We start from the raw sequence: 23,871 nt of genomic DNA, 5'->3' as shown, positions 1-23,871 counted from the left end.
GGGAAGCTGCAGTTGGTATGGGTGATGGGTAGTATTTGCTTTCTTGTAACTGCAAACACAGTAATTCATACAGAAAATGGAACATTGCTAAAATGAGGTTGACAATGATGCATCCTGTTGCCAATCATTGGCAGTGAGGGTTTATTTTGCATGAACAATTACCATGTGCCAGGCTTACTTCCTTTTTCCGGGGTGTTTGGAGTGTGTGTTGTGCTCGGAATTGCTGCAAATAACTGCAAATGGATTTTGTGAGCTTGAAAGGAAGCAAATAATTTGGAAGCTCTCACCAACCTGGGAACTCGTTATTTATACAAGCCTTGTTTTTTTGTAGAACTGGCTTAATGTGTTGCCCAGGCCTGACCCTGGCAGGGCCAGGCTCCTGGGGCAGCCCAGGGGGCACAGGGGGTGAGTGGTGGGCACAGCCCTGGGCTCTGGCACCGTGGTGGGCACAGCCCTGGGCTCTGGCCCCGTGGTGGGCACAGCCCCGGGCTCTGGGCACCATGGTGGGCAGCACCCCGGGCTCTGGCACCACGCTGGGCAGGGCGACAGAGCGCGGGCACTGTCAGTGCTGTGGCACTGACGGATCTGCTGCAGGAAACCCCCACCCACAGGAGCAGCTGGCCCTTTCACTGCCTTATCTCCTGCTTTGCAGAAGACTGATGAGAGGGATTATTTGACTGATATCAGCCTGCTTTCCCATTTCCCCTCCCAGAGTTTCAGAATCCAGAAGTGCTGCACAGCCCCACCTCAGGCAGACGCCTGCTGCTCCTGACCACTCCATTCCAGCCTGGCTTGTTGTAAGAAAGGGCCCCAAAAGGACATTTCCTCGGGAGACAAGTGCCCAGCCACTTCTGCAGAGCCTCGCAGAGGCTGAGCCCACAAGCAGGAACACAACCCCTGGTGCCTGGCTCGGCCTGGAAATGTCTCCAGTGTGTCCCAGGAGCATCCTGGCGGAGAGCAGCCAGGTCCTCAGGTACACAGGAGTTCTGAGAGCTGTGCCACAGCAGGCAAAAGGATGGAAATAAAGAGAAGGAGGCTTGGTGGCATGGAGAAGGTCTGGGGCTGCCTGCAGCTTGGCTCCTTAGGGACAGGGGTCCCAGCCACGCTGTGCTGCAGCTCATCGTCTCTATACAGTGGAGTCCTTTTGCTGAAAGGGTTAAATACGTCATGAGCCACAACTGCTGCAAAATAGCAACTCACTCCTTGGGTGAGTGAAAAAAAGGTGGTTGAGGCAAACCATATTTACTCTGATGAGCCCTGGTGTTTTCCCGAGTCCAGAGGCAGGACCTATTTGCATACACATTTGCATGCACTACATGAGCACAGCTGTCCCAGCTGGGTACTAGGAGCTGTTTGCCACCCCTGACTGGCCTGGTCCAGCTCAAGAGCCAGGGCCCTGGAGAGGTGATCCCACCCAACGTGGCTGCAGGGCACCTTTTCCATGAGTGTTCCTTCTCCTGTGGGGCCCGTCTCAGCCCAGGCTGGGGCACCGAGCAGCCCCCACACGGTGGGATGGGGTGGGATGGGCCAGGCACATGCCAGAAGTGTTTTGGATCTGGCACGATGGAACACCACCAACTTCCCTCCCTCCCTCCAGCCTCCCTCAATCTGTTCCTCAGCTCCTCAGCTTCCCGCGCGGGTCCCTGATGTTCTGTCAGCGGCTCCCGGTGGGAGCTGGAAGCAGAAAATGGTCCTGCCACTCGCGGCGGCTCAGCCTGCTCGTGTTCCAGCTGGTAAGTCATAAAGAAATGGTAAAACACAACCCCCTCAGGGCTGCTGGGAGCTGGATCGAGTTTTTCCATCTCTCCCCAGAGACTGCTCTTTATTCTCGCTCTGACAAAACGAATGGCCTCGCGGGCTCTGGCAGTGACAGAGCGGCCGGCGGCGCAGCCACCAGCGCGGTGCCGCTCGTGTGGCCGAGCCCCGGCCCGGCCGGGCACGGCTCGCAGCTCCCCTGCTGCACGGGCCCGGGCTTCTCGCAGCCAGAGACCCTCCTTGCAGATAAATATTTCATTCTTAAGAACGAAATCGTAATTACTGCGCTCCTGGCACAGTGAGACAGTAACACAGGCTCCCCACGCTCGGGCAGGCGCAGGGGTCGGGGTCTTGGTGCCTGCCTGGCCCCACTGCAGAGGGGCTCCCCTGGCAGGCAGCTCCTGTGGCTCGCTCTGTGTTTGGGGTCTCACTGAGCAGCTCCAGGAAGAGCCAGCCACGCTGGGTGAGGCAGTGTGAGAGGTGGCTGTGCATCACCTTTGGTGGCTCCTGCCCTGGCCTGGCCAGTCCCTGCTGGTGCCACTTGGTGAGGTTAGGCTGGGCAAGGGGATGCCTACACACGTGTTCCTCCATCATTTAGTCTGGAGTGATGCATATAGAAATTTAGATCAGGCAGCTTGACATTCCTGACTGCTGAGGCTGTGAATCGATGGCCTCTCTACTCCCTGCCGGGGAGATCGATTCCCCAAGCACAATGGATTGGTTTCATCACTTTGGTTTCACCTTGTCAAAGTCATGTCTGATTTACTTTAGTCTGGAGGGCAGCTTTTAAGTATTTCATTGCATTTTGTAATCTGGCTGTGTGCCTTTGCTAACCACAGTGCCCTCTGTGAGGTGAGGAGTGCCTGGCACAGGCTGGACCACACTTCCCACAACAAACAAGCAGCTTGGTCCAGCAGGGAGGCTCAGAGCATCCCTGTGTTGGCAGTGAAGCATTGCCAAGACTCAGAAGCAGCTGGGAAACGTCCCTGGGGTTGCTGTGTTCTGGAGGAGTCCTGGGGTTGTCCTGACTGGGAGGATGCTCAGTCCAGTGGCAGCATTCAGGCTGGCTGAGGAAACAAAGTTTTGCAGTTTGGCTTCCTTCCCCAAAAGACAAGAAAATGGAACATGTTACTGGAGCTGGCATGGCTATAGCTCTCCCAGGAGCGATGCAGCCAGTCCTGCAAGCTTCCTGGTGTTTGGTTGTTAGCAAATCATTTTCCCAGTGCTTGGCTTGGCCCAAGTTCTGCTTTGTCCAATTATACTCCTGGGTGAGTTTCCTGAATGCAAGTATTGATCACTGTTCAGACAGGTTTTCTGTCTGGTTTCTACATTACCTCTGCTCTTCTTCAGGCAATCCATTATATTTTTATAGCCGTGGGTATTATTAATCAATATACAGTAGCAATCTAATTGATTTGTCCAAGGCTTTCCGTCTGCAGCCGTCGGTGATCAGGAGAGTCAGGGCTGCGTGTGCAGGTGGGGAGCAGGCGTGGGGTCCCCACGAGTGAGGGGCAGCTCCAGGCCCCTTCAAACACCTCCATCGCCCTCCTCCTGTGGGACCTGCAGCCTCACCCTCTGACCCCCTCCCCGCTGCTCATTACCATTAGTTATCTCTCATGGGTGCATCTGGAGGCCACAGGGAGGGTCAGGGAACATTTGTACAGAGAATTAGCAGTAATTTTTCAGGGAAGAAATATATATCTGGTGCTTTATGCAGAGCTGGGTGGAGTAGGTGGGCCGGGAGCCGAGCTCCTCCCTGCCCCTGCTCCATCTGTGCTGCTCCCACACTGACGCGCTGAGACGGATGCCCTCAGGTTGTGATGCTCTCCTGGGCAGCAGGAAATGTTTAAATGTTTGTGACTGAGAGGCTCCCGGGATGCTCCAGCACTCCCGTGGGGCTGGGAGGGCGCACACTCCGTGGGTGCAGAGCAGGGAGCCCACCCAGCCCCAGCGCAGCCTGGCCAGCCAAGGCAGGCCGCAGTGCCAGGGGGAGCCCAGCGGGCACACAAGGGTTAATTTGGGAAGATCTCTGTTGATAATAAAGCTGCTTTTTTCCTGGTGATGATATGATCGGAGCAGGGTTGCTATGGCAACAGTGGCTCTGGAAACCCCCCCGACCGCTGGTGGCTGCTCCCAAGCCGCGGTGTGCCCACCCAGCACCTATCCCTGCCCACACCACCCATCCCTGCCCACCCAGCACCCATCCCTGCCCACCCATCCATCCCTGCCCACTGCACCCATCCCTGCCCACTGCACCCATCCCTGCCCACCCAGCACCCATCCCTGCCCACCCATCCATCCCTGCCCACTGCACCTATCCCTGCCCACACCACCCATCCCTGCCCACTGCACCCATCCCTGCCCACTGCACCCATCCCTGCCCACTGCACCCATCCCTGCCCACCCAGCACCCATCCCTGCCCACCCATCCATCCCTGCCCACTGCACCTATCCCTGCCCACACCACCCATCCCTGCCCACCCAACATCCATCCCTGCCCACTGCACCCATCCCTGCCCACTGCACCCATCCCTGCCCACACCACCCATCCCTGCCCACCCAGCACCCATTCCTCCCCACCCAGCACCCATCCCCGCCCCAGGCCCTGCTTGCCTCCCGGGGTGCCAGAGGCACCAGGCAGGCACAGGGGCTGGGGCAGTCCCTCAGTGCAGCCTTGTGTCCGGCTGCCCCAGAGCCGGGAACTCCCCGGATCTGCAATTCCCGGCCCTCCTCAAATCCAGCTTTGCTGTGTCCCCCATCTGCAGCCACCGCCCGCAGGGGCCCGCAGGGCGCCCTGGTGGCCCCTGACTGTGTCGGGAGCTGGCCAGGACCACCAACCCCACTGTGGCACAAGGCTCAGCGTGTGGCCAGGTGGTGCCAGCCCCAAGGTCGCAGCCAGGCACTGCCAGGGTCTGTGCCCCCCTCTCACCCTGGGCCCGGCTGCTGTGGGTGCTAACACAAGATGTGACACGGTGCTCACTAAATGCACCCTCCCTCCTCCTCTCCCTTCCTCCCTCACCCATTAATGAAATGAAATAAATTTTCCATTTTTAAACATGAAGTTTTAAAAAAGAGCTGCAATTCTGCGCACATGCAATTCCCAGCGGGAGGGGAGAGCGGAAGCAGGGCCCTCGTGCTAAATACAGAACAAAGCCTTCTGTCTGAAAATACCTACGAGGAGCTAACAAATGCTAATGACAAAATAATGTATGGGGGGTTTAACGCTGGATGCTTTTTATCAGCAAATTAGCACAGTTATTATGCTGCAAATGCATTTAACAATAATTTGTTTCAATAACTGTAGAACTGGTATTTTAAAAAATATACACCATATTTAGAACACTTCATCCATGAAGGACCATTATTGTTTTTTCCTCCCCAGAGAGTTATAAAGGTCTCTCTTACAAGTGAAAGAAATACAATCATCACCCTTCACAGCTCAGTTACTCTCTTTTATTTTATTCAGAGCCATTTAAAGTTTGTGTTTTTAAAGGAGAAAGAGCAAGTGTCTCTAAAGGGTCAGGGCTGGAGAGGGCTCGGGGACCCATGTGTGGGCTGGGGTTTGTCTGGGGTCACAGGCGGGTGGGTGGGTGAGCCCGCAGCCTGGCACGGGCAGGAGGCGGGCAAGGACAGAGGGCAGGTGATGTGCCAGTGCCTCGGCTGCCCCACAGGCACTCTGCCCTGCCACGGCTCACCTGGAACTGCCCATCTGCTCCGGCAGCCCCGGCCCTGCCAGGTGCCCCAGCCCTGCCAGGTGCCCGGCCCTGCTGGAGCTGGAGCTGCAGCCAAGGAGCAAGGTGGGAGCAGGCAGCGCATTCTGGGCAGGGCAGGTGGGTACAGGCAGGTGGGCACAACCAGGTGGGCACAGGCAGGAGGGCACAGCCAGGTGAGTACAGGCAGGAGGGCACAGCCAGGTGAGTACAGGCAGGAGGGCATGGGCAGGTGGGTACAGGCAGGTGGGCACAGGCAGGTGGGTACAGGCAAGTGGGCATAGCCAGGTGGGCACAGCGCTGCCCACGGGCTCTGCCTGCAGGGCGTGCAGGCAGCGCTGCTCTGCAGCAGCCTCTTGTTTACAGCCCAGCTCCGCAGTCACAAGCCATTAAGGAAGGGAAACAGCTACATCGACACTCGCCCGAAGTGGATTCATGTGTAAATCAGCTGCTTTTAAAATTTCACTGAGCATGAAAGTTCACCTTTAAAATCCACATAAACCACAGCAGTTCCCGGGGCATCTGAGGTGCAATCCCGCCGTGCCAGGGGAGAGGATGCATTGAAATGGGCACCACAGACTGTGTGGGAACAGGATCCTTACCTGGCTGTGTGGGAACAGGATCTCTCTGGGCTCTGTGGGAACAGGATCTCTCTGGGCTGTGTGGAACAGGATCCTTGCCTTGGGCAGGCTGCAGCCCCGCAGGTGTGAGTGCTGCTCCCCTCAGCAAGGCCATGCTGGGAATTCCCAGGAATGCCAGTGCAGCACTTCCTCAGGCCTCTGGAGAGTTCTGGCTGCTTGCTGGGGAGCCAGCTTTGCTCTCAGCTCACCCAGCAAGCACTGCTGGCTGATAAAATCAAACAATAACTTCCAGGACAGTCTACTCACACCATAAACAGCTGAAAGAAAATCCATCTCTTCTCCATGCAAAACCACTGATGAGTTCATGAACTGTGCTGGGCAATAAATCACTTGTGCTTATGCAGGAGAGCTGAGGTTTTTGGGTTCCTAATAGGCACTCTGACAACGTGATTGCTCCATATTTCTCTGTAGCTGTCACCTTTGCAGGCCTGTCAATGCTCCTAATCTTTTTTCATTGCAATGTCAAGTTTTGGTAAGTGGAGAGGTGGAAGGTGGGATGGAATGTGAGCAATGCTGGGACCAGCTTCCTGAGCCCTGTCCCTCCTGGCAGGAGCCTTGGGGTGGCTGCAGCACCCACGAGAGAGCTGCTGTCAGCACGTCGGGACAGCCACCAGCTCCCAGCTCCCCTGCCTGCTCCCTGCCCTCCTGCCCCTCTCCCTGCCCTCCTGCCCCTCTCCCTGCCCTTTCTCTCAATGCCATCCTCTGCCTTTCCTTCCAGCAGACCCACCGATGCTCAGATTCTGTTCCCGTGGGAAGACAGCCAGTGCTGAGCTACCAACGCAGACCAATAGTTTTAATATTCAGCATCTGGATAGACAATAAAAACTGGGACAAATAATCTAGTTGAGGCAATTACCTTAGCATAAATGTATATATTATTTATAAATGGCTTTGAATATATAAATAATATTGATAAAATTTGCATGAGTAAAAGGAGACATAATTACCAAATGATGTCATAGAGCAGTGTATCCTGCTGGCTGCTTGCTGTCTTGATTCTCATCCAGTGGACCCTGCCCCAGTCCTCTTGTCCTGCTAAAAATATGACATACACATTTAACTGAGCTAAAAAAAATGAGCCTTAAACAAGGAAACCAGTTTAGAAGAGTCAGCGTTGCCTGGGCAGCTTTGGCTGAGCTTTGAGTGAGATGTCAGGATTCAGCGTTTCCTGGGGATGTAAGTCAGGACAGGTTTCAGAGATCTGCAGAGACAAAAGTGCATTTTCCAGCTGGGGCCGTGGGGCTGTGGCCCTCAGGACTGCCAGGGTGTCCCTGCCCCGCTGCAGCACTCAGCGCTGTCCCCGTGTGCCACAGCCCCGGCCTGCTCTTCTCCTCCTCAGGAAAGGGCCAGGAAACTCTGCGGGCTTTCACTGAAACCGGGAGTGGCTTTTGCCAAGTTAAGTTCAGCAGCAAAGGGAGCACATAAACAGCAGGGCATAAACAGGAGCCGGGAGCTGAGCACTCGCTGGTGCCCAGCCGTGCGGATGAAGTTGTCTGATGTCCCACACGCGGCTCTTTAATAAAACTGCCTGAGATCTGTGATAAGCCTGAAGCAAAGTCAATGTAAAGTGTCAATCCCGCCTGTTCACGGGAGCCTTTGGGGGTCAAGCTGCTTCCTCGCTATGATGGGCGTATCACTGATATGTCAGCGGCGCGTTAACTGTTCTCTCGTGCCTGCGCCCCGAGCACGGCCAGATGCAGATAAGCCGAGGCAGAGGGGCTGTGCCGAGCTGGGCCGTGCCGAACTGGGCCATGCTGCTCTGTGCTGCTCTGTGCCGAGCTGGGCCAAGCTGGGCCGTGCTGCTCTGTGCCGAGCTGGGCCATGCTGCTCTGTGCTGCTCTGTGCCGAGCTGGGCCGTGCTGTTCTGCGCCCTGTGTGCCAGCCCCAGCCCATACAGCCCTGTGGGGCCCTGGCACTCTGTGCTGCAGCCTCACTGGCACATGGCATGGCAAAAGCAGCTGATGGCACTGGCACATGTCATGGCAAAGGCAGCCGGTGGCACTAAATCCCACTCAGCCCCTGGTTCCACCACGGTGCCAGGCTGTGCTGTGTGGGATGGCATCAATGGCTGCACAGTCTGCACTAAGTGAAGCTGAGAGAGAAGAAATCATAAGAAGTGGGGTTTAATTAAGTATCAACCAAGATTTATGCAACTTTCTCTCTCTACCATAAATATTAATAAGGAGCAAGTGGTGGCTCTGTGTGGCAGGCACTGTCAAGCCATGAAGGGATGTTAATTCCAGGCTCTTTGAGATGGACTAAGCGTGACACAGAGCCTCTTTGATTTGGAATATTCCTTGGGTTTAAAAGTTAAATAACATGAAGGGGGATTTAGTGGGTAGTAAACCATTGGTGAGGCTGGGATTTAAACTCCAGTACGCATGTCGTGTATTTCACGATTGCCAAACTGATTAATGGCAGCATTGCCAGAGGAGCTCCTCAGACAGCACTGGGTGCCCTTGGCAGAATGGCAGAGGCCAGACTGGCAGAGCTGGGATGTGGGGCCACTGACGCTGGAGTGCCTTGGGGGGCTGCAGAGGGGGCCCCGGGGAAGGGGAGCAGGAGCAGGGACATCCAGGGCCACCCCCAGCCTCGCACAGCCCGCAGGCAGTTGTTAAAGGTGACACAGCCGGCCTGAGGAAGGACCTGCAGAGCCCACTAAATCTCCAGCCATCCCTTAAATAAAACTTTATGCTGGCTAATAAATTTTAATGGCACTTGTCAGTACTTGATAACTGCAATCATTCAACAGAGGAGGAGAAGCCCCAGTGTTGGAGCGTGGCTGTGCCATGCGTGGTGCCCGCCGTGCCCCCTGTGCTGCCCTCTGCACTGCTGCTTGCCATGTCCACACAGAAACAGGCAAATCCTGCAGCTCCCTCTCTCCCAGTGGCAAACCATCCCCTCCTGTGTGTCCTGAGGAATAGGCATCTTCTAGGGCTGGAAAATTACTGCCCAAGGAGAGAAGCAAAGGGCTCTGCAAGTGTGTTTGAGGACAGAAAAGAAAAGCTTTTCCCTTTGGAACAATGCCATGTTTGGGATTTGGGGTGAAATTATAAAGAATAATCAGAGAGATTTCCATTTTCAAAAATTGTTTTTGGAGCTAATTGGTTTCTTGAATTTAATGAAAAACGCCCCCAGTCAGTAGTCAGGGAACTTGTTTTTCATCACTAATTCAAAACGCTTCCCAAACTTTACTCGGGACCCTGGGCCAGGATTGACAGCAGAGTTGATCCAAGTGCAGCATCTCCCAGCAGCCCCCCGTGGAGGTGGGAGCCCGCCGAGGCCTGGCTGCGGGGCTGAGGCAGCGCCTGCTGCCGGGACAGCGGGGCCCCGTGCCCGGTGCCCGGTGCCAGCCCTGCCCAGGCACGGCTCGCTGCGGCTGCCACGGGTTCGTGCGCGGTACGGGCGCAGCGGCCGAGCACGGCGGGCCCGCCCGGCACACGCAGGGGAGAGCAGCTGCCTCCGGAGTGAAATGTGGGAACAGACTGCATCGAACTTGAGCACAGGGGAACGTCGTGCAAGCAGCAGATCCTGTGCAAAGGATGGAAAGGATCAGCTCGCTTTGCGTAATAGCATTTCCTTCCTCCGCTCCCTCGCCCACTGCCGTGCAGCACGGCTGCACACTGAGATTTCATGTAATTTTGTTTTAGTGCAGAATTTAATGTTAAGTTTAAATATGTAATTATCTTTAATTGAAATTACATCCATGCTTTTCATTAACAAGATGCACAGAGTGAGCAGCGTAAGGCAGCGCCGTGCAGGAGCGGGGCTGCCGCGGGGCTGTCCCGGCCGGGTCCCGCTCCGAGCGGGGATCGCGGGGTGCCCCTGCCTGCGCCCCGAGCCCCGGCAGCCCGGCCCCGCCGTGTGCGGGCAGCGCCTCGTCCCCGCGCTCCTGCCCGGCCGTGCCGGCGCTGCCCCGGCCCCGGGGCCCGAGCCCGGCCCGGAGCGCCGGGAGCCGCCGCGCCGGTCACCAGGGGGAAGCATCGGCCCGCGGGCCCCGCTGCCGCCGCACGGCACGGCGGCTCCCGGCGCTCCCGGGGCTCCCGGTGCCCCGGCACGGCGGCTCCCGGTGCTCCCGGGGCTCCCGGTGCCCCGGCACGGCGGCTCCCGGTGCTCCCGGGGCTCCCGGTGCCCCGGCACGGCGGCTCCCGGGGCTCCCGGTGCCCCGGCACGGCGGCTCCCGGTGCTCTCGGTGCCCCGGCACGGCGGCTCCCGGTGCTCCCGGGGCTCCCGGTGCCCCGGCACGGCGGCTCCCGGTGCTCCCGGGGCTCTCGGTGCCCCGGCACGGCGGCTCCCGGTGCTCCCGGTGCTCCCGGTGCCCCGGCACGGCAGCTCCCGCTGTGCTCCCGGTGCCCCGGCACGGCGGCTCCTGCCGCCCCTCCTGCTCTTTCCGTTCCTCCCGCTGCCCCCGCTCCCCCCGCTCCTGCCGCTGCCCCAACACCTTGTCCCGGTACTTGTCCCGGCACTCATCCCGGTACTTGTCCCTCTCTGTCTCTCCTCCCGTTTCCCCGAACCACCCGCAGCTCCCGTTCCCGCTGCTCCTGCCGCGATCCCTGGCAACGCCCCGGTTTTGCCCGTCCCAGGGCCCAGCCATCGGTTTCTTTTCCAAAGCATCTCCGTGAGTGTGCCTAAAATCGCATTTCCGCAATGAGCCTAAACGCGTATTTCAGCGCGGGCCCGCCCCCCGCTGTCACGTCGCACAGGAAAAGCCATCCGTGCTCAGGTTCGGTCCTTTTCAGACCGTGAGGTCAGCGATTCAAGAGGACGTTAAACTAATCCAGAGACAACGCGGTTATGGCTGTCTGGTGGCTCTTCTGGAAACCTCCAAATCCTTTCAAATTCCTCCCGGAGAGCCCCCTCCAGCGGCTCCGCTCCCTTTGCCGCAGGGGAGCCCCAGGACGCCTCAATCTGCGCATTTCAGAGCCAGGCTGCCCCAGGATGTGCTCTGCATCTTTACAGCTCCGGTTGCACAAGCTGCCCCTTGCCCTGGCACAGCTGGAGGGGCACGCCGGTGGCTCACCCTGTCCCGGCCAAGGGACTCCTGGCACTGGAGCCCTGCTCTGTGCAGGGCAGAGCTGAGTCCCTGCAGCTGGCGCTGGCCACAGACTCCGGTTCCATGTTTCTGCAGTAATGTTTCCTAACAACCCAGAAATTTCACCAGAACAAGACCATGAAGGGTTGGTTTGAGGAGAAAAGGATGGGTTGCCCCAGGTTGTAACTCCACAGGCCTTAAAGAAGCTCTTGATAAACAGCAAACCGGTGCTGTGCTTGCCAGGACCACCCTCAGGATGGGCTCACCCACCCGTGCGGGGCTGAAGCCTGTGCTCCCCCCGGCTGCTGCCCCAGACCTGCCTCCTCCACCCAGGCCACAGGGATGGGCCTTTGGGTCCTCCCTCTGCACCAGCGCTGTGCTTGGATCACTTGTGTCCTGGGGACAGCCAGGACAGGGCAAACATGGCACCAGTGCTCCAGAGGGGCTTTCCAAGAGGGCAGAGCCCAGTGCCACGCTGGGAAAGGCAAATGAAGACACCTCCAATAATCAGCTACATTTAAATATCTCTCAACAATTATTTTAAAAGCAAGGAGAAGGACCTTGCTGAGTGTGACTGATCACTGTGCTTCATGAACCATGAACTCAGGTCTTTGTTGCCTCCAAAGCACTTCCTGCATCTTTTGCAAGCATGAATCCTATGGATTTACACTAAATGCTCTTCAGCCTTGTTAGCAGCAGCCAGTAAGACAATCAGCACATGCTAAAGTCCTGCTCTGACAGTGCAATCAATTAAATATCAATTAATCAGTTAATCAGTACAGAGGATACACACAACAAGGCCATGATGGCCGGTTTCTAACCCTGGATGTTTCATGCTAGTCCCACACATGCAGCTTGACAGAATGGTTATTTTCTTGCAAGGGGGTTCCATACTGGGATTTCCAAGCTGTGGACAGAGCTGGGCCTGCTCTACCAGGGCATTCCCACAGGCATTCATGAGCACAGCTAAAAAGCTTCCTTCCTTCCTCCACGTCTCCTGTGTTTGCAGCTTCTACCATACTCATTTTCAGACAGAAAATTGCAGAGAATTTGGAGAAAAAAATGTTCAAGAATTTTGGAATTTGCTTCTGAAAAGGATGAAACTAAATTTGCCAGGGAAGCTGTCTCAAATTCCTCGCCCAGCTGTGGCAGTAGGACAGATGCCAAAACCATGGTGTGCCAGACCTTGCTCTAAGAGTTCTGTCTCTAGAGCACTCCTTGCTCTCCCTGCCTTTCTCCTCTGCTCCGTGACCTTTCACACTAGGACATCTCCCCATCTGTGTCCTTTCACCCTGTGAACCCCTGAACACTTGTCCCAGTAAAGCCAGGACAGGTGGCCCCAGAGACCTTTTCACCTCGGGTATGTCCTGCATGAGCCTTAACCTGATTTGGATGTGTCTGATGTGAGTGATACACCTACCCAGAGCCCGAGACCTCCAGAAGCCACTGCTCGTTTCCATAGCCCCCCATAAATGGATAACTGGCTCTTTTAATCTTGTTACTAAATTGTAATGGAATTATCCCTCTAATCCTTTGGAGCAAGAGCAGAACTCAGCCACCAATATAAAATTTAAAAAAAAAACCCTACAGTAATCATAGATTTTTAAAGTATTTATTTTGTGCTGCTCTCAGATAGGCTGTATGTAAAAATTTATTTCAGAGGAATAATGTCACATAGTGCACATTGTGGCTGCTCTGTGATTAAGTCCTTTTTAATCTGCCATGTGTGTGGAGGTGCAGTGCTTTCCCATCACAGCTTCCTCCTGGAGCCAGACTCCCCATTAATGGCGTTACGGGATTATCAGAAGGAGGTGGAATTACCCAGCTACAGGAGGGTTTTGCTCTGATCTGCTTAGCAGCCTGGGCCATTCCAGGGCAGCAGGGCTCAGGGATGTAAGCCTGTTTCCTTCTCAGGACCACGTGCTCCTCACTGCTCTATTTTCTCACAAGAAACTTTCTAGCTGGTAGATCTGTTTAGAGTGATTGGTTCCTGCTGCTACTCTGTCTGTCTGTCTGCTTCCTCATGGGTAGGAGCTGCCAGGTTGGCACTGCTGGCAGTGGGATGGGAGGCAAAGATGGAGCCAGCAGATGGGGCAGCAGTGCTGGGAGCTGGGCTGCCTGGGATCATCACAGCAAAACACGTTTATCCAGAAACCACGGCAACAGGATGGGAAGTGCAGCTGGCTCTGGAGCCTGAGGTACCCGGTGCCATCAGGAAAAGGCAGCTGGTGCTGCCACGGTCAGTGCACGGAGCCATCCTGCTGCCACCCCCCAGCCTGCTGCCCCCGCGCTCTGCAGTAACAGGTTCTGCTCATTCTGCCCAGCAAGGGGGGCTCCGTTCCCCTGGCACGGCCCTGATGGTGTGGGTGTGCACGGGAGATCATCTGGCTGGTGCAGGAGCATCCCCTGGAAGCAGAACCTGGCTGGGAACACGGCCGGGCCGGCGGTGCCATTCCTGCGAGCAGAGGAGCAAACGCCGGCGGAGGCCGCTCCAGTCCTGGCTTGCTCCGCGCCTGGCACGTGGGCGGGCAGGCAGTGGGAGCCCAGAGGGTAAGGGATGTGCCAGCGTCCTGTCACACAGCATTTGCTGACCTTTCCGTGAATATTCCTCGGAAAGGCTAAGTGCGGGTCAGTCCGAGGGGGCTGCGTGACCAAGAGCGGCTGAGGCGAGCGGCCTCTGCCCGCCCATGCAGGTGAGGCTGTAGGGAAATTAAGGCAAGTTTGCCATCAAAAAAGGGAATACTGCAGAATGAAAGACATTTGCGAAATGCTGCTTCTCACTTGATGGCTTTGCTTGGATTTTCTAACCCTAAATTAAAGAGGTCTTATCTGTTCCCACTGAAAACACTAGATATGAAGTGGAAAGAGTTTAGTAGAAGGTCACATCACCTAGCTTAAAACAACATTACATGAGGAGAAAAAAAGGGCTTCACTGGCATGATTTGAAATGTGAAGTGCATTCCCTCTTTTTTTGTCATTTGATGGCAGAAATTACAACATGGAAATGAAGGCCTGAAGATTCATACAGTGAATCTAATAGCCCAGGCCCTAACAAACCTGTGCTGCTACATTCAATCACCCCGTAAGCACAGTCTGCCAGGACGATGTACTGTGGCTGGCATGCACTTTACCAGTTTTAACAGTGTACAAAAAATCTGGTGGTTTCTTCCATCAGCTTAACTCCAGGTCATACGGGACCAGCTTGCACTGGTGAAAATGAAGCTGATTCGATAGCACCTGGTGACAAATGCACATGAGAGTGTGTGAGCAGAGGAGGCTGCAGGCTGCACTAGATGAGCTGGGCTGGAGTGGAGCTGCTGCAGATGCTGCTCCAGGTCCTCGCACGCTGCCCTGGCCACATCTGGGAGCAGGCGGTGCATGGGGAGGGAGGCAGGGAGAGCCTTCAGCATGCTTCCCTTTCCATGCCAAGTACCTGGCATGCCAGAGCTTTCCTGAACTCTGCTCTGCTCCCACCCTGACTCCAGTGCTGTCTGCGGCTGTGCATGGCTGCTCCCTGCACAGCTGCTCCATGCACAGCTGCTCCATGCACGGCTGCTCCCTGCACAGCTGCTCCCTGCTTGGCTGCTCCCTGCCTGGCTGCTTCATGCATCGCTGCTCCCTGCACGGCTGCTCCCTGAATGGCTGCTCCCTACATGGCTGCTCCCTGCCTGGCTCATGTCCCGCTGCTATCCCATCTCCTGGAGATGCTGGCACAGAGACTGGATTTGCCAGAGGTGCTGCCAGAAGTTCAGCACCCACAGCCCCCGGAGCGCTTGAGACGTGCTGTGGGTGCTGCAGCGGAGGCAGCCGGTGTGCCCGTGCTGACACGAGCCCGTGGTGCCAGGCTGTGCCGTGCTGTGGGTGCTGCAGCGGAGGCAGCCGGTGTGCCTGTGCTGACACGAGCCCGTGGTGCCAGGCTGTGCCATGCTGGGCTGCGCCGTGCCGGGCTGCGCCGTGCCGGGCTGCGCCGTGCCGCGTGAGCGCAGGAATGCGTGTGCGTGGGAACGCCTCGGGCCCCAGCCTGCAGAGATTTATGGACGTGCTTAACTCTTAGCAGATGAGAAATCCCATTGGGACCATGCATATGCTACAGGTTAAAGACAGGCATAAAGCTTTGAAGAGTCTAAGTCTTGGATTATAAAGATTATAAATTTCCAGAGGACAAGGACAGCCTCTGTCTGGATGGGAGCAGGGTCCTGCAGGTGAAGGACAGCTCCTGCCTGCAGCTGCAGCACCTCACCTTCCTCCCCTGGTGGGTTCCTGGCTGCAGGATTGCGCCGGTGTGCAGCGCCTGTGTGCCTGGCATGGCTGCAGAGGGGCTGGGCAGGCTGGTGCTCATGGTGTGGGAATGCATTTCTCAGCACACCAGCTTCAGCAACTCAGAGGACAGGGAATGCAATGAGAAACAGATGATTTCTCCACTCCTGGAGCTCCTAAACTCGTGATCAGGACGGTGGAGTGAGAAGCAGGCAGCTGGTGAGCAGCGGAGCCCATGGGTGCAGGGCCCTTGCCTGCTGCAGCAAGAGCAGGGGGAGCTGATACAGCAAAAATCGAGCACAAAACCTGGGGCTGTGCCCGAGCTTTGCCAGAGCAGCCTTGCTCAGGTAGGGCTTGGTGCCAGGCAGCAAAGCCCACGTGCAGGTCTGGTATTTGGGGTCCCAACTGGGCCCAGTGACCCAGCCCTGGCACAGGGAACGCCACAGCATGAGAGTGGCACCAACCACCCAGCTTTGCTAGGTATAATTTCCAAAAGATGAGGCTAGGGGAAACTATTTCCTGCTACTCTGTACTTTTAATCCATATTTTCACAGCTCTGCCTGTCCTAAATCCCAAGCAGATGGTGCAATTCGGCCCAGTTCCTCAGTCTGATGATCCCTGGGGCCTTCCTGCAAAGTGTACATTTCAAAGGATAATTCCACTTCTTACCCTGATCTGAAGCCTTCTGAGCATCCGTGTCCTTCATCCCTCTTCACCCCGCCCTGCCTCACCACAGCTTCCACCAGGGTTCCCTTTTCCATTTAAAAGGTTGGTGGAGTCACAGGCTCTTACGGCCTTTGAAGCAAAGGGAGCTCTGAAATGCAAGAACCAAAATAAAAAGAGAAAAGGAGGAAAATCCCCCTATGACTTTCCTGATTTATGCTGCAGGAACTGGGGCCACCCCAGCATCTGAGCAGGGTAAGCAGTGCCCAGCCTGGGTGACACGGTGGGCAGATTTTGCCCTTCGCAGAGGAGCCCCTTCCCTGCACCCGCAGCCCCTTTTTGTGCTCGAGGAGCATTTCTGCACTAACAAACCCCGCTTGATAATTGTGTTGCAAAAGCCTCACTCTGAATATTTAATAGAATTATTGCTAGTTATCAGCACGGGGAGGTGATAAATCACTGCCGCCTTTGCCCACCACCAGCCAGAGCCATTAGTGGGTTTCAATCATGGTTCCCACCCTGCCCTCGGGCTGGGATGACCGTGAATTAAAAAGAAAAACAAACAATCAAACTTCTCCCCCATCACCCGTCTCGCTCCCCAGCTCCATCCCGCTAGGAAATGAGAGAGGAAGCGGCGCTGGTGCCTTCTCTGGGCTGGGGCCCCCTCAGCAGCCCCAGCTCCCCTCGCCCCCCGCTCTGCCCCTCCGCGCAGCAACGAGGTGATCTTTTAGCTGCCCTTTGTCTTGGAAAAAAAATTAATTCTCATTTGCATTACCTCGACTAAATGTCACCCACCGATATTTTGTTAGACATTAGCAATGCTGGCAGAGAGGGGCACGGGATAATTGCGTTCTGCCTAGCGCTGGGATTTACATAATTTCAGACAGCAATTAAAGAATCCCTGGGAATTTTTTTTTTTCCCTTCCAACCTCTCCTACAAAGAAAGTGTTCGTTTACATTAAGCGCTCAGCTCCTCGCTGTTCATTTGCATAAAATTAAAGGTTTTTGTGTTCTGGAACAGCAGGGTAACATTTAAAATTCCGTTTCAAAAAGCTCACCTTAGAATAATAAAATGTTAATATCATTTCACGGGCTGGAGAAGGTTGCCAGCTGCCTTTCACTTCAAACTTTTAGCCAATACTAACTGTTAGGGTGGGTGATATTATTATTATTTCTTTTGTTAAAATATAAACTTTCTTGAAAAAGTGGAGGGCTGTGAATATGCCTGTGGATGGGTCTCTGCAGGGCTACTCCGGAGCAGAATGTTTGTTTACTCCATAGTTTTTTAATTAAAAAATCATGCAAAAGAGCAGCAGCGGAATATTATAGGCTTTAATGTGCCGTCACACTCCATAGTAGGAGAGGAAATGCAATTTGGACCGAACCCCGTTCATTTGCATTCACGGAACACCCGTGGCACCTCCGGGGCAGCGCTGGCGCGGGGCGTGGAGGGGCCGGGGGACAGGAGAGAGCCCCGGGGCTGGCTCCGGGCTGGGGGGTCCCTCCAGGCCACCCTCCCGGACCCCCGGAATTGGGGGTCCCCCCCACCGCACCCTCCCGGACCCCCGGAATTGGGGCTCCCCCCCACCGCACCCTCCCGGACCCCCGGAATTGGGGCTCCCCCCCACCGCACGCTCCAGGGCCTCTCGCTGGGCTCTCCCGGCCCGGCAGCCCCGGTCAGAGCCCGCAGCCATCGAGGAGCACGGCGGGGGCGCCGGGGGGCTCCGGGGGGCTCCGGGGGGCTCCGAGCCCCCGTGTGCGGGCGAGGGCCGGGGCCGGGGCCAGCCTGTCCCAGCTGCGGCTCCCTCAGCCATCAGCTGCCTTCGTTTTGAGTCCTCCAGCAGCTCTGAAAGCTAAAAAATGGCATTTCCGTTGGAGGATGGCACTGCGGAGGTGCCCGGGTGACCTCGCCGGTGTCACCAGGGTCTCCCGCCTGGGCAGGCAGCTGTCAGCAGCACCCCGGCACTGCGGGCAGGGGCCCGGCGGGGCAGCCGTGCGAGGGAGGGCACGCTGCCTCCCCAGTGCCCCCAGTGCTGCCAGTCTGGGCCATCCCACAGGCCTGGCACCCACCAGTAAGTCTCGCATGGCTGTCCCGGAGCGTGGCAGCCGAGCCCAGGGCAGGGATGCCAGCTTTGTAAGGCAGAGTGCCACCAGCACCCCTCGGCGTCTGCCCGACCCCCGCCCGGCTGTGGCACCGCAGAGGGCACAGGTCCAGACACCGGGCTGCCCTGCCCGGCTCATCCTGAGGTGTCCTGCCCGGCTCCCCCCGTGCCCCTTCCCGCTGTCCTGCCCGGTTCATCCCCGTGCCAGGGCTCACCCCCGTGCCCCGGCTCACCCCGGTGCCCCTTCCCGCTGTCCTGCCCGGTTCATCCCCGTGCCAGGGCTCACCCCCGTGCCCCGGCTCACCCCGGTGCCCCTTCCCGCTGTCCTGCCCGGTTCATCCCCGTGCCAGGGCTCACCCCCGTGCCCCGGCTCACCCCCGTGCCCCGGCTCACCCCGGTGCCCCTTCCCGCTGTCCTGCCCGGTTCATCCTCGTGCCAGGGCTCACCCCCGTGCCAGGGCTCACCCCCGTGCCCCGGCTCACCCCGGTGCCCCTTCCCCGTGCCACACCAGCTGCCCGCTCTGGTCCGTGCCCCCGCCGCCGGCCGGGTCCCGGCCCGTCCCCGCTGCTCCCGCGGCCGGCGGGGCTTCGCTGGCGGGGGACTCGCTCGGGGAGCAGGCAGGAGGGAGCAGAGCTTCCACCTGGCGTCCTCTTGCCTGCCACCATTTGGGGCTGCTGTAGGATTGTAGCAAAAAGCGTTTCATTAAAAATGAACCGAATGCCAGGCGCTGTGGGAGAATCTCGGGCGCAGCCGGCAGTGCCCAGCGCCCGTGCTGGATTCCTGCTTTGCTCTGCCGGCCACGGAGTCCCTGCCCTGCCGGTACCGCCGCGTTTCCCCGTGATTTGCGTGGGGACCCCGCGCCTCTGCTGCTGCGGCGGCCGCGGCACGGCAGGCTCGGGCTCAGAGGCACCCGGGCCTCCAGCAGCCGCTGTCCGCGATTCCCAAACCCTCCGTGCCCCTGGAGCTGGGAATTACCCCGCAGACACGGGGCGGGATCGGCTCCGCTCTCCGCAGCAGCGCCCACAAGCGCAGCCCGCGCCAGGCCCGTGCCAGCCCTGTCCTTGTCACCGGGCGGTCCCAGGGGTGCCGGGCACGTCCCCCGGTTTCTGTGGGTGCTGCTGCCACGCTGCCCCTGCGAGGCTCCGGCACCAGCCTGCTGCTGTGCGGGAACAAAGCAACGAGCCGGCAGCAGAGCTGAGGATGGGGATGAAAGCTTTGACCTGGGGAAGAGTGGAGCAACCCAACGAAGCAAACTTAGCAATGTGAAGGAAAAAGATTTGCTTTGGAATTCCTCTTAGGAAAAGTCATTAATTCCTTTTACATTTTTTTCATTTCAAAATTTGTTTTCATTACTTTTACATTATTTTATGACATCAGTAGTAGTGCAAAATGTGACCTGTCATATCATGTCAAGTCATGTCATAATATGCATAATAGTAGAGAAGTGCATAATATTACATGTCATATTGACATAATCAGAATATTCTATTATTATTGACTTCGTCAAACTAATTGTAAAAAGGCATGAAGTACTTTGCTATAGAAAATAAGATTTAGAATGTGCAACCTATAAAAATTAGTTATTTCCCTTTGCAGACACATTTTTAGGTATTTTCAATGCATTTTAAAGAAAATATTTACATTAGCATATTACATCATGTTATGCACAGCTGTATGTAACTCCATGGAAAAATGGAATAAGATAAATTAAAACAGTTCAAGTCAAAATTTCTGCTTAAAACTATTTCAGAGGTTTTTTTTCATAGTAGATAATTCTCAAAACAACAATCAGCAAATTCTTCTAGATGTGAAATCTAAGGTGCCTCTAGTGAAACCCCTCGCTGCGAGCAGCTGTGAAGGAGACCACCGTGTGTGCAGAGCCAGGCAGGGGGCTGGGCAGGGAATGGAGCCCGCGAGGGGCCGAGGGGGCTCAGCCCCAGAGCAGGAGGCTCCGGGGCCCCTCGTGGCTCCTGCCAGCTCAGGGTTGGCTCTGCTCCCCGGGACAGGGACAGGACAAGAGGAGACAGCCTCAGGTTGTGCCAGGGAGCTTTAGACTGAACGATTTCTCCAGGGAAAGGGTGGTCAGGCATGGCAGAGGCTGCCCAGGGCAGGCTGGCATCCCTGCCCTGGCAGGATTTAAGGCTGTGCTGATGTGGCACTTGGGGACAGGGGTTGGTGGCGGCCTTGGTGGTGCTGGGTCGGGCTGGATGATCTTAGAGGGTTTTTCCAGCCCACTGAGCCCACAGGTCTCTCTGGATCCATCCTGTGGGCTGCTGGCAGCTCGTGGAGGGCAGGAGTGGCACCTCACGGTGTGGCACCTCACGGTGTGTCACCTCACGGTGTGCCCTGGCCAGCCCACGCCCCTCGTGTGTCCCGGCCCCGCTGCACCTCCCGGGCCCCGGGATTTCTAATTGACTCGATCGCCTGATAAATTGCCAAACTTGGTTGTGATTGCTGTGAAGAATGGTACTTTAAAGGACTCAATATCTCTATATCTCCCTTTGATAAACATTGGCTTTCTGAGCTTAGATCTTATTTATTTACCCTTGGAGCAGGTTCATTACTATGTATTAGGTAGATATGACATATTTATGGAAATATGGGGACTCTTTGTGGAATATATTAAGATTAAATAAATCATTGACTATGTGGTCAAGAACTACAGCAATCCTGATGAATGACTCCATGATTTTTTTTTTTTTTGGATCCTTGTATAATTTTGAGAGCCATCCCCTTTGTCTCCCTGGACTCCTGCAGAACTTCCTGCACCGCCCCAAGCACGCTGGGCAAGGCAGGATGTGCCTCTTCCAAGGGAGGAAGTCCCAGGGCCCAGGTGACCTCTAGGGAAAGCACCTGAGAGACTGCCAGGTACCAAAAGCCACCCCTGGGAACCTGCTTGGCAAGCTGAGAAATGGCTCCAGTTTGGTTATCCCATGGCCCAGCCACTGTGATCTGCCCTGTGCATCCATCAGCCCATAAACTTACACATCTGATGGTGCGTTTTCCCAAATCACTGATAATTACATCTAAAGCAGCTATTTTGATAGGAACCGAGGAGAGCCACGGCCAATGACATCAGTGTGATTTCCTGTGTCCCACAGCCCCAGTGTGAACCTGGAGATGGGCAGAGCACAGGCCATGGAGCCAGAGCTCCCACTGAGCTCCTTGCATCGGGCTTTTCCTCCTGCAGCACGTTCCTTTCCTTTCCAGCTCTCTGCTGCTCCCCTCGCTGCCCTCCCAGGCTGCCAGGGTCCTGCAGGGACAGGCACAGGCTGGGCACGGTGCCACGGCAGGGCACGTTCCACGTGTGCCTTGTGGCTCAGGACAACTCGCTAACACCTGCAGACACCGGGGGATTATTAAGGGTAGTTAAGTAGCAAACTATCTGTTGATAATAAAATTTGCTTGCTTCTCACAGATATCCAATTTGCCTACTATCCAAAGAAAGGAATTGGGTGTCTGCTTCCTAAATTGTTTTAATCTCTGGCAAAGAGTGCTTCTGGCAGAGTCCCTCAGCTGGAAAATAGGAAATGAGTTAGAAACAACAGACAAACGTGAATAATGCAGAACTTAAGATGTCTGATCATGATCTTGGAGAGAAGTTTAAATAGATTCCTCCATCCACCTACCTGTGATACCCTGGGCAGGAGGGCACTCTCCCTGGGGAAATGCCGGGTCAGGTCTGGCAGTGAGGTGCCACCTCGCCAGGCCTGGGGATGCCCATGGTGCTGGGGACTGGCACGATTCTGGGCTCCAGCAGCTTGCCCAGACTTTAACATGAGTGATCTTGCTTCTCAATCTTCCCTCGAGGGTTCATGCACAGCCCCCTGCTCCGAGCCCCCGGCGCCGGCTGTGCCCACACTGGGGCTGCCAGCAAGGGCTGGTGGCTGCTGCTGCACCCAGCCAGGTGCCAGGTGCCCGCTGCCCTCACCTGCCCCCACACCCTCGTCCCCACCTGTGCCCGGGCCACCTGCACATCCCTGCCTGCACCTGTGCTTTAGCTTTAGAAATATTCTCTCAAAAGATCCTCAGATGTTTTTCCACAATAGCATGAAAGGATTTCAAGAAATCATGAGATCCTGGGCGGAAAAACCCCTCCCGCTGGCGTCCTGCGGAGAGGCTCTGTCTTCTGTGTCTGCAGCCACATCCAGCTCTCCGTGGTGCTGCCTGAACTTTCCATGCAGAGGGGCCCCTGGGCACGAGGGTGCCCCCACCCCCGGGCACGGCAGCCTGGTCCCCAGGCTGGCCTGTGCCCGGGTGCTGGCATGGCCCGTGCCGCCCCAGGGCAGCTCACCCCGAAATCCCCGCACCCCTCGTGCCCAGGCAGCAGGACCCTCCAGCGTGCTCTTCTCACAATGGATCCCGTTTGTCTTCTCCTAATCTTCACCCCTGCCACGAGGACGGAAATCTCGGTGTTGCAGGAACGGCAGTAGTGCCCTGAACACCAAAGGAAATGCTCCTTCCCATCATGCTAAGTGAAACAATTCAAACCGGGAAAATCTTGATAAAAGTTTAATTAGGAAAACGGACTCCATCTGTAACGTATCCCTGTTCTCCCCATGTATTAACCCTTTTGCCATAAATCTGCCACCCTTGGAGAAACCTGCCTTCCTCACAAAACCTACTCAGGGTTCACATTATTTTAATCAGTTAGAGGGGTTTAATACATTATTGATTTTTAGGAGAATTGAAAAAGCTCCGGTATTAAGTCCAGGTTGCTTATTCTTTCTGTATATGACATTCAGGTACTTGTGAAAAATTATACCAATTATGAAATCAGCCATTTACTGCTTCAAAGTGCAATCAGTTGTCACACTGGAAAGCACTTGCTCCTGAATATTATTAGTTGGGCTATGTGCACAGGAAAGTGCTGAGAGGAAAGACTTTAACCAAAGGGCAATTGCATGAAATTTACTTAGAAATAGCTATTTATCACCCTTGGATTTCCTACTGTTCAAATCCACTGCAGACACTTTATGGAATGAAACAGCCATCTCACCAACGTAACTCAGCCAGCTGAGGGGTTTTTTCCTCACTGACATTAAATGAAAAATTTAGAAGTCATTGTAACAGCTTAAAGATGCATTATCCTTTTTGATGTGCAATTTTAGCTTCATATCAAAAGCCATATAAAATAACCCCCGCACAAACACAAAAAAGGAACTTTTAAAAGTTTTATGACATGTAGTTCATCTTACCTTTTATGCATCTACCAGGCACAGCTTCTCCTGCTGTTCTCAGAGACCATTGCGTGATTACCGCGATGGGGGAGGAAATATTGCCACAGCAGCGGCAGAGGCGGCCGAGGGAAGGGAAGGGAAGGGAAGGGAAGGGAAGGGAAGGGAAGGGAAGGGAAGGGAAGGGAAGGGAAGGGAAGGGAAGGGAAGGGAAGGGAAGGGAAGGGAAGGGAAGGGAAGGGAAGGGAAGGGAAGGGAAGGGAAGGGAAGGGAAGGGAAGGGAAGGGAAGGGAAGGGAAGGGAAGGGAAGGGAAGGGAAGGGAAGGGAAGGGAAGGGAAGGGAAGGGAAGGGAAGGGAAGGATTGGGCTCTGGGGATCGGGGGAAGCCGAGCCTCCCCACGGCCGCCGCCTCCGAGGGCAGCGGGCGCTGGGGCGCGGGGCTGCCCCTCGGAGCTGCCTCCGCTCCCGTCACAAACGCCGCCACTGATGGGCTTTGCTGGGGCAGCCGAGCATCAATTACCGGTTCGACATTCC

General features: G+C 56.0%; 1 protein-coding gene across 3 annotated transcripts in view; it reads right to left on the bottom strand.

The window, feature by feature from the left end:
• Window positions 1–5,194: 5,194 nt before the first annotated feature.
• LOC146765897 (uncharacterized) overlaps window positions 5,195–23,871 on the bottom strand; it is a 66,112-nt gene continuing 47,435 nt past the window's right edge. Inside the window, exons 1-3 of one of the 3 annotated variants that reach the window (XM_085556421.1) lie at window positions 23,359–23,516; window positions 18,643–18,834; window positions 5,195–17,911 (exon numbers count right to left, since the gene is read on the bottom strand). In XM_085556421.1, coding sequence (XP_085412547.1) covers window positions 9,659–10,720 — 1,062 coding nt within the window. In that variant the 5' untranslated portion in view covers window positions 10,721–17,911; window positions 18,643–18,834; window positions 23,359–23,516 and the 3' untranslated portion in view covers window positions 5,195–9,658. Of the gene's footprint in view, window positions 17,912–18,642; window positions 23,517–23,871 lie in introns of those variants that run through there. The other 2 variants (XM_085556420.1, XM_085556422.1) reach the window with 2 other exon arrangements.

Source organism: Lonchura striata, chromosome 17 (genome assembly GCF_050655825.1).
Source record: "Lonchura striata isolate lonStrDom1 chromosome 17, ASM5065582v1, whole genome shotgun sequence".
Taxonomy (NCBI): domain Eukaryota; kingdom Metazoa; phylum Chordata; class Aves; order Passeriformes; family Estrildidae; genus Lonchura; species Lonchura striata.
This window is presented reverse-complemented; position numbering and strand designations above follow the sequence as displayed.